The 10,143-nt window shown below is 34.3% G+C and overlaps 1 protein-coding gene across 3 annotated transcripts; it reads right to left on the minus strand.

Moving 5' to 3' along the window:
• Window positions 1-1,388: 1,388 nt before the first annotated feature.
• On the minus strand, window positions 1,389-5,586 carry LOC133693809 (protein TIFY 4B-like). Of its 3 annotated transcripts, XM_062115132.1 has the most exons (9): window positions 5,267-5,586; window positions 5,020-5,171; window positions 4,699-4,874; window positions 3,520-3,610; window positions 3,277-3,439; window positions 2,984-3,049; window positions 2,444-2,501; window positions 2,133-2,344; window positions 1,389-1,621 (listed from the first exon to the last, which is right to left on the minus strand). In XM_062115132.1, the coding sequence occupies exons 1-9, from the start codon at window positions 5,382-5,384 to the stop codon at window positions 1,605-1,607; spliced, it is 1,053 nt and encodes a 350-aa protein (XP_061971116.1). In that variant the 5' UTR covers window positions 5,385-5,586; the 3' UTR covers window positions 1,389-1,604. The 3 variants fall into 3 exon arrangements, with proteins under 3 accessions (XP_061971116.1, XP_061971117.1, XP_061971118.1); XM_062115133.1 differs by lacking the exon at window positions 2,984-3,049; XM_062115134.1 differs by lacking the exon at window positions 1,389-1,621 and having other exon boundaries at window positions 2,213-2,350.
• Between the last annotated feature and the right edge of the window lie 4,557 nt (window positions 5,587-10,143).

The following is a 10,143-nucleotide window of genomic DNA, read 5'->3' on the forward strand; positions in this document are numbered from 1 at the left end:
CGATCAGCAGCACATGCTCCTTCTTACAACCAGCGAGTGGCAAACCACACTATCCCCCACTTCTCTTCTCTTCCCTTATACCGCTACGATTTGATTGGTCGTTGAATGCCAACAGCCCAACCCCAATCCTGTTCTGTGGCTTGTAATTGAGGGCTTTACCAGTTAGCATTTCAGTTCACTCTTCCTTTTGTTTTTGTCTTAATTCTACTGTCAGGTAAGTATTCTCACCTCTTCCAAGTTGGTAGAGTTTTAAAAGGAAAAAAAACAATGGAAGCAAGCAGAGGCTTTATCATGTTCCTGTGACATCTTAGCAACGCAACCGCTACGTTTTTTTTTAACAAGCTAGTGCACCTGCTTTATGTCTTCTCTAAATAATCAAATCCTAGCCTATATACAAACCTTTGCATTATCGTATACTTCAATCTCAATATCTCGATTCTATGGTAATTTAAAAATCAGCCACCAAACGGTAGAGGTGAAAAAAAAAAAGGTGACATGATAAAATGGTGTCTGAAAAAAATAATATCGGTTAAATTTTGAAGTGTTTTTTATTTGAAAATATATTAAAAAATATATATATTTTTGAAAAAAATTTAATTTTTAATTTTTAATAAACATGATCCCGGCAGCATTTCCAATTACTAGTAGTTTAATGGATGCCCTGGAAACAACAAACACGCAATCAAGAGAAGAGGGAGCCTCAGTGGTGTAGTGGATTGGCAAGGAAATGACGCGCACAGAAAATTCAAATGCTAATAATATCACCATTGGAGTACCTTTAAGGAAATAACTGACCCACGCCATTCATTAATTATATCAAGTGTCATGCACGTATCATCAAGTGTTAAAACAGGATAAAAAAAAAGGAATGAGAAAAAGGCTAAATAGTAGGGTGCGAAAATGCCACAGAGTGGTGGGGACATCACCTAGGAATTATTCTGGATTGCCACAATGGTTGAAATTTAGACAAATCGTGGGGGCAGTGCGTGGTGGGTTTAGATTCGTTTGCCTTATGATCATCCAAAAGCATACATCGTTTTCACTCGCTAGGCCAAATGGTCGCCAATGCAGTCACATTTGTTAACCAGGACATCTCTCTCACTTATCCTAATGCCCTACCTTCGGGTCATTCATGGGTCGTCTTCAGAACCACTCAAAATCTTCCTTCATGGTGATATGATGGGCAGACTTGACGTCCCAGTTTCGCGTTCCCATCATGCCTCAATACTTTAATTCGTCTAATCTGGAAATCAGGACCAGATGCCAATCTTTAGGCATCAATTCAAACTCCATGTTACGTGTATATTTTGCCTGTCAGCTTATCAAGTCTTGCAGGCTCTAACACTTTAAAATGGATACATGCAAGGGTGGACAAGGGTTGATAGATCTTCTCTTCTAATTTGTTTCCTCATTAATAACTTTAAAATGGCCGCAGTTACTACAACAAGCTATTTACCTTATAGTACAAACCCTTCCAAGGGAGCTAAACTCTACTGCCTTGATTGATATCAAAATGGGTCATCGGATAGCGATCGACGCGATTCCTTGCTCAAAAGAACGAACCGCATGCTGTGCAACAGATTCATCCTCCATGTATTCAGATTTCAGATTTCTGGTACATCTGTAACACCACAATCAGAACTCATCAGTCAAATAGCTTATGAATTAACACCGGGACAATGGTTTCACTTTAAGAATGCAATATAAATAATAACAACACTCAATTGTCTATAGAGTAATGCCCGTCTGATAAAAAGATTAGTGCATCCAGGCGCTAACAATTCTTTTCTGTTTCTGTCAGTTAACATGTATTTTCAAAAACTCAACAATATGCTGCATCTTTTCCAATCGGTGCTTTAAGTAAAGAACCAATAATTTAATGGGACAGTGTATGTCATATTTTCTAAGAGTTTTGATAGGCAATGCAGTTTCAAATTAGTAATCAGAACACAGCAGGGCACATTTTTTCCTCAGCACTGAGAGTCAGGACAGATATTTGTATTCAGGTCACAATTTTTGTTATATAGTGTTAATTTGCTAAAGAAAACCTCATCTTCAACATCCCAAGCATAAGCACCACGCATTAATCTGCTTGGAACTAAAGTCAAGACAACAAGATAAATCTGCATCACCTTTGTTGTTAAGGTCAGCTTTGAGGATGCCATTTTTTGCTACATTGTCAACAGAGTTGCACCGGTTAGGCGTTTGGGGAGGCCTGGGTTGGGAAGGAGAGCAGGCATCATTTAGGTTCCAATGATCATTTGAGATTTGATCTCCAACCAGATGGCTTAAGTAGACGTCCAAGCTAGCAGAAGGCACTGCCACCTTTCTCTTGTTCTTGAACCTTCACCTAACAGGGTATGAGCACCAAATAACAAAGAAAAATAGACTGCTTGTGCATTTATTTTGTTGCAATGAAAAGTATATGAACAATTTATGATACCTGTCTTTCTTCTTCTCAAAATATCTTTGTAAGGATGCTTTTCTGCTTGTAGAGCCTTCTAAAAAAATTTGAAAGGAAAAAAGGAAGAAGACAAGGAAGAGAAGAGTGACTATCATAGTGAAGGAAAATGGGGCGATGTCATTAATTATTAAACACTAAACAGTGCTGGTACAGAAACCAAGGAGGCAGATTAGAAAAGGAAAGGAGAATCAACCCCATGCCAACATGATAAGATGGTGTTATCATCAACATGCGTTGACATTACACGGGGAATTGAAGTTTCAATAACATTTCACATAATGAGTTGGGATGGGGTTCTTGTTTCCACACATAAGTATGATGGAACATAAATAAGTTCAGAAAGATGTGCCACAAAATGTGAACTGGTTTTACTTAAACATTTGAATCAAATCAATAAGGCAAGACTATGATTAAGATGCTTACTGTGGCAATATAAGAGTAAAAGTTTGTGAAAAAAGGTGTGATAGACATCTACCAATCAAACAAACAGGATTTTTTTATGAGATGACTAGTATTTACCTAGGTTGTCTTCACGAGCTATGTTGCTTTCTTCCCAGAGAATCTGACCACTATCTGCCCCTTTCACTTAAAGTATAAGCATGACAACTAGTTAATAAAGGTTTGCGCTTCTGGATGAAAATGATTGCCATTTATCCAATAATATAAAAACAAAGCTTTAATTTGTGTGCACGGGTGTGTGGAGCCCTGAAATACATAAGGAAATGAAACTGAACTCACGTAGGATTTGACTTGCAAACATAACAGTAATCTATAGCATCTAAAAAACACCTTAATACTACTCAATAACCAACCTGTTGGCAGGGTTGGAAAGTTCGCCACAATTGAATTTGGAGCAGCTTTGACACCTGGAGTTTCTAACTGGCATTGTAAAGGCCTTAATGTCGGAATTACATCTGAAGAAGCATCCTGAGGTGGAGCAAATGGGCTTGCAGCAAGATGCATTATTGCTTGCGCCTGCAAACAATCACTTTAGAAGGCCAATGTACTTTATATACACTGCACCGTATTTACAGAAAAGAAAGAGCTTTCATCACCTTGTCTCTCGGTACATCATCATAGACGTTTACCTTCCCACAGTAAAAAATTGCCATCTGTCCTGCTGATTCTTTTGCCATGCCTGTAGTTCTGACATATTATAACAGATTTTTCAGTTTGTTGAACTTCAGTTACTGGTTTTTACCACAACATAGAGAAGTATAATCCAAGAGATTAAAATAATACCCCACAGTAATGCTAGTTGTGTGAGAGTACAATAAGACAACTAGCATTGCTTAAACAGTGAATCATAATTCGGAACATGAAGATTTCTTCAAAACACCACAATAGACAACGGAGAAGATCCTCTTAGTCCTAGCCAGTACAGCATCTAGCTAAAAGCTACATCAATACATCTATCTGCTAGATAATATTTTCTCCTATAATGTTGGCAAAAAATTGTCTGCAGACTATATGCCGAAATAATGGCATATGCTGGCATGAAGACTTCATAAAAGAGTCTCATCCCTAACTATTCTAATCTGACATCAGAATAGTCTCCAACTGATAGCTCAAACTTTCAAAAAAACCTATACAATTAAGAGGTCTAGTTCTATGATCACCATGTTTAGCGCCAACACCCTTTATCACGCATGTTGATTCAGCTCCTCTGCTCAAATGGTGGCTTACAATAACATGCTATGCACATAACAAAGTACTTTTATCAGAAAAAAAGAGATGTTGATGAAGACGACACCGAAACCCAATAATTTTCAAAGTTCAAACCCATTTGAATCATCATGCTTTCAACTTTAGCCAAGACACAAACAAACATAACTACATTTTACTTCTCGACAACAGTAAAAATGAAATAAAACACCCCACACGTAGCCAAAAACTAACAAGCAGGATTATACAAACATTATAGCACCAAACAAAGTCAACAGTTGAAACACTGTTTTTGACTGCCCGTCATGGTCTAGAACAATACATGTTAATCCACACCAAAAGCAAGCACACACTATCCACATTTTAGTCAAACATGCCGGCGTTGGCACTGTAATCATCATCACTTACTTGACTAACAAAATCAATAATAAGGTAATCATCATCACTAACTTGACTAACAAAATCAATAATAAGTTTTTGCCCGCAGTAAGGATTTTTTTTAAAGAAAAAAAAACAACAATAATAAGGCTGTCTTATGCATTACTAGCATAAACAAAAGAAGGAACAACCTTGGTGAAACCGAAGCATTCTCGGTGACGGCAGCATGGACAGGAGGCAGAGGATCGGCAAGAACATCGGGATTTGGAGGATCGTGTTGCCGGCACGGAACTGGCTCCTCGGCTGGCACCGAGATCGGCGTTTCAGTACTTGCTCCCCTCTCTGAAACAGAGGAATTTGGAGGGACCTACAAATACACATTATATATTCTAATTAGAATTAGAAGAAGAAGAAGAAGAAGATAAAGTAAAGCAGTCCTTAACTTTTCATTTATTTAATAAAAATAAAATAAGAAAAGGAAAGACAGAGGGTTTAACGGCAGAGAAACGCACACGAGTAGTGTTATCAGGAGGATGAGGAGGAGGGCGGGGAATGTAGAGTCGTCGCCTTGGAGATTCAGTCTCCGGCGTCGCTTCGAGGAGTGTTTTGAGTGAAATCACTTGCTGTATTGCCTGCGATTTGTTCCACGACGGCCTTCTCATACCTTTTTTTTGTACGGACACCACCACCAACACGGGTTAAAACGACAGAAAACTCAAAAATAATGACTCGCTACTACTATACTTAAGCTAGAGAGACCTTTTTCTTTGAGGTAACGGCGGCAATCTTCGCGAGTGACCTGAGAAATATCATCTTCTGTTAGCTGGTGTAGGGGTTTGTCAAGAGCTGACCGGAAAACTGTCTCTCCCGGCTGCATGGTGTTTGATTTTGGGTCCGGTGATCGGTTACCGGAGCTTGCAAGGATGGAGGATTTAGTGAGATTTTACACTTTAGAGTGGTATTTTGGTGAATATGTTGTACTTCAAGGGGTGACAAGGTTCTGGGAGAATAGGCAGGAGAGTGAGAGGTGCGTGGAGGTAGAGGGGAGGCGTTTGTGTCGCGGCGTCTCACTCTCCAACTTTATTTTTAAAGGGAATTTTAAATTTAATTTGATTTGATTTTATTATTTATTCGTGTAATCGATGGTACTGCTACCCCAAGTCGCCACGTAATACGGTAAGCCTTTTTACCATTGCCGCCATCTATCGCATATTTACGGCAGTAAAAGTTACTCCCTTGGGATTTCAAAATATTCCAACCATATTTTATTTGCAGAGAATTTATGAGAATCTTTAACATGAACGTCAATATTAATAATTAATACCGACATTAACGTTAATATTAACAAGAAAACTTTAACATTAATAATTCCACATCCGTGAGCAGAAAAGAAAAGCCTTTTCTAACTGTATTTTTCAAAAATAGTCTGCAGTGATTTTAAAAATCTAAAATCCAACTGGGTAAAAAATATTTTTTAAATCTCGATGTACTTTTCATGATATTTAAAACACTATTTTTGTTGAGTCACTCTCTTCAAAACAAATTTATTCGCACTAAAATTAATATTTTTTATTGTAAAATTGTGATTAATTGATGTTTTTTCTCCACTCTTATTTTTTAATGGCTTTCTCTCTTTATTCTAAAATTTAAAGGACTGAAACACATAATAAATAAAATTTAGGACTAAAACATGAAATCCTAAAAAACAAGAGCTAAAATAAAATAAAATTTAGAGACCAAATTGTAGTTTTTTCACGCCCCATGAACATTGGAAAGGAAAAAAAGGTTTTTTTTGTGTTATAATTGATAATTATTATTATATTGAATTGAATCTTTCTTTACATAATCAAGCATGAATTTAATGATAGGATATTTTTTGATATCACAAATAAGATTTAGCGTGCAAATCCAAACAAATTATTTGGACTAAAATAGTGTGAGCATCACAGGGGAAGATGAAACTGAAAATCAATATTTAATGATAACCAAATAATTTTTAAGAATAAAAAAAGTGTCGAGTCAAGCATATTGTTTAGTCCATAATATCTATGACTTGGGCGTCAAGGCAAAATGAACAATTTTTACTTATATTTGGTGGCTACAATGTTATAGACTAATCATTTTATCTCTCCTCTTTTATTTTATAACAACTCTCTCGTCTCAATTTATAAGAACTAAAATATAAAATAGACTCAGACATGAATGATGAAACACTAAAAATCAGTGACCAAAAATAAAAAATAAAAAGCTTTAAATATTAAATTGTAGTTTTTAAAAGGTTACCTCATTAAATTTGTAAATCGAGACAACCAAGGTTACCTCATCAAACTCTCAAATCGAATAATTGATTCTATAAAGTTTAATAGCTTAATTTTTTTTGAAATTATTTTTTATTTAACTAAACTTTTTAAAAATAAACCATATTGCGATACTAAAATATTTTTCTAATATCAACTTAATGCTGAGATTTTTTTTTATACTGCAATAACCATATCAAAGGTAAACTAAAATAAATTATCAATTTTTAATCTCTATAAACACATTATATAAGGATTAAATTAAAAAAAAAAATCAATAACCAAAGAAAAAAAGATAAAATGAAAAAAAACACTATGTACTAATGGGTGTGGAGAAATAATACCCCCCACCTTTTAGTTTTATAACTAGTTACATGACCTGCGTGATGCTGCGAGTTATTTTTTTTTGCATAAAAAATATTAAAAAAGCCAAGATTTAAAAGTATTAGATTTGTTTGCAAAACTATATCTAATAGTCTTAGATTTAACTGCAACGCCTGATCTAAGAGTAATATTTATAATAACATTAAACTTGAAAGACCCAAGTTTAAGTGGGCCTGACTGCAATACCAAACCCAATAGTCTTGGATATGGGTCTGGCTGCAAGGTTGTGTTATAAAAGCGTGGTAATTAAAAAAATTAATTAAAAATAAAAAAATAAAGAAAAAAACCAACATGAAGAAAAAAAACTAATGAAAAAAAAATCTAAATTAACTGGGTTAACCCGTCAAACCTTAGATTCACGTCATAAAAGTTTGATAACTAAATAGAAAAAAAAATTTGACGGGTTAACCCATAATTAACTGGGTTAGCCCGTCAAGCTCGGGATACGTGTCATGAAAGTCTGATAATTAAATAGAAAGAAATTTAACATTAACAAACTAAACTAAATGAAAAAAAATTAATTAAAAAGAAAAAAAGCAAAAAAATAAAATTTAGGGTTAACTCGTCAAACCAGGTTAACCCGTTAAACTCAGGATCCGTGTCTTGAAAGTCTGATAACTAAATAAAAAAATTTACCATTAACAAACTAAATTAAACAAAAAAAATTTAAAAGGAAAGAAAACAAAGAAAAAAGAAAAAAAAAACCCATAAAGGCATAAAAAACAATAAAATAAAATATATATATATATAATAATAATAATAATAATAATAATTATATACAAGTATAATTAAAAGGCATAATTAAAAGGCGTGGGAAAGCTCTTTTAGTATATTGTTAATATAACAAGGATTAAATTAAAAAATTAATAACTAAAAAAAAAGTCAAAATAAATAAAAAAACACAATAATATATATTACTATCGTAATAATTCCATATTATTAATGTTAGTAGGGAATAATATTTTGCCCACATCTTTTAACTTTATATATATATATATATTACTCGTTTTCTTTTAGTATTTCTAGTAATTATAATTATAATTATAATGATCCTCCAAATTATCATCTGAAAAGAAAGGATAAAAATTTGATGGTTAAAGAATTGTCGGGCAACTTTATTCTTATTACATCTCTTAAAAGAGAAAAATGCAGTGGTAAACTAATTAATTTATAGGCAAGTGTTTTGTTAAAAATGCAACGAATTGAAATTCAATAAAAATATTTAATCAAATATCAAACGCCCCTTTCACTTACGCAGGCAGATGGCATGCACTTTTTTCTTTGTTTGTTCTTGAATATAAAAACTAATCATTATACGGATGGATTGTAAATTTGATCTTTAAACTATCATACTGCTTTTATCATCATGATTTTTTTTTATATACATTAAAATTATTATTAATATATATATAGGGATTAACAAATTTAAAGTTATGTTAAAGAAAACGTGAAAAGAAGACTCCCTGATTTTCAAATTAATTTAACAATTAGTATTAAGTGTATATTTTCACCTTAATATAAATATAGGGATTAATTATTTTACTATAAGTTTATTGTGAAAATGAAAAAAGAAATAGAGGGAAACTTAAAGTTTTAAAAGAGAAGAGAAAAAGAGAGAATAATAAATTTTGAAAAGATGGTGCCGAAAATTGAAGAAAGTGAATTTTTATAATGAAAAGGAATGTATCCCCAGGGGCACAAGGCCATGGCTATCCCTTCGAATTGGCCTAGAATCCCTGGCCCGTGTACACCACACGAATGATGGATTTTCCACCTCAACGGATCCAGCACGACTCACTACTCGTTCGATCCCTAACTTTGCATCCCTTGGACACCAAACGACCCAATTATTAACAAAGTAGTTTATATAGAGAACATGTGTAACTGGATATTTTTATAAAATTATTTTCAAGAAAAATTCATAAACACCATGAAAAACCAATTTCAAAGCTGCTAGCGAGTGAAAATATTGCTACAAGCGACTGCATGCGTCACTCACCAATAGGTTTATCGATCCTTCATCCCTGCCAATGATACAAGTTGCAATTTATGTATGGCCAGAATAAAGTGAATATTATCAACTTCACGAAGATTTGAATTCGGGAGGTTCTATTTGAAAGCAGGAGCCTGGATTAATGGAATAGGAGAGAGCTAAACTGCTGATCAAGCCTCAAGCCTCGTAATGAACAGACCCTAATTTAACATTTTAAAGCTAGTCATCCATATGGAGAAAAAACCCTTGTTGCATTCCCTTCGCCATCCTTGTCTCTGCTATCCTAGTAGAGTTTACTGGTTTAAATTGCAAACTTGAATTTTCCACGTATCTTTCATCTGGTGCTTCATGAATTTTAACCTTTGGATTATTATCTAGCATTCTTTAATCCAAGAATGACTAGCATTGCCTTGGACATGAGCTTGACAAACTGATCAAGAGCAGGTCTGATAATTAGAAGGCATCCATTGGCATCCTCTCGAGCTCTAGAGTGGCTGATATTTGCTTTCCTGCACATTATAATAAGATTAATTCCAGTGAACTAAGAGATGCATGTTGATAATTTGATATTATTATATTAAATTTAATAATAATATCAAATAATTCTCAATAACTTAAATATTTTTTTCTGTGACTTCAAAAAAAAATCTTTGAACCGAACGGAAGACATGCCTGGCCTGTAAACTAGTCATGTCTACGAGCACTTGGACTGTATATTCTTGGTCATCACTGACTGCTATGTGCAACGCTGTGTCTCCTGACTTTGGAATTCTCGCCTTGTAAGCTGCTGGGCTATCCCTGCAAGATTGCAACCACCTCCTCCCATGGCAAATCTAAACAAGCTAGCTTTTCACAAGATATCCGTAATGAAACTTGTTATTTCAATGGGAAAAGCCATTTCTTGTCTTCCTCTTTCTTCTTGCTACAAGCCTATACGGGCACTACAACCAGCAATTAGTACT

The sequence above is a fragment of the Populus nigra genome, chromosome 5 (genome assembly GCF_951802175.1).
Source record: "Populus nigra chromosome 5, ddPopNigr1.1, whole genome shotgun sequence".
NCBI lineage: Eukaryota > Viridiplantae > Streptophyta > Magnoliopsida > Malpighiales > Salicaceae > Populus > Populus nigra.

Coding starts and splice junctions, on each gene's coding strand:
- LOC133693809 (XM_062115132.1), bottom strand. CDS start 5,384: ATGCAGCCGGGAGAGACAGTTTTCCGGTCAGCTCTTGACAAACCCCTA. Junction 4,875..5,019: donor CTCCTGATAACACTACTCGT/GTGCGTTTCTCT, acceptor GTGTATTTGTAG/GTCCCTCCAAATTCCTCTGT. Junction 2,502..2,983: donor AGCTCGTGAAGACAACCTAG/GTAAATACTAGT, acceptor AAATTTTTTTAG/AAGGCTCTACAAGCAGAAAA.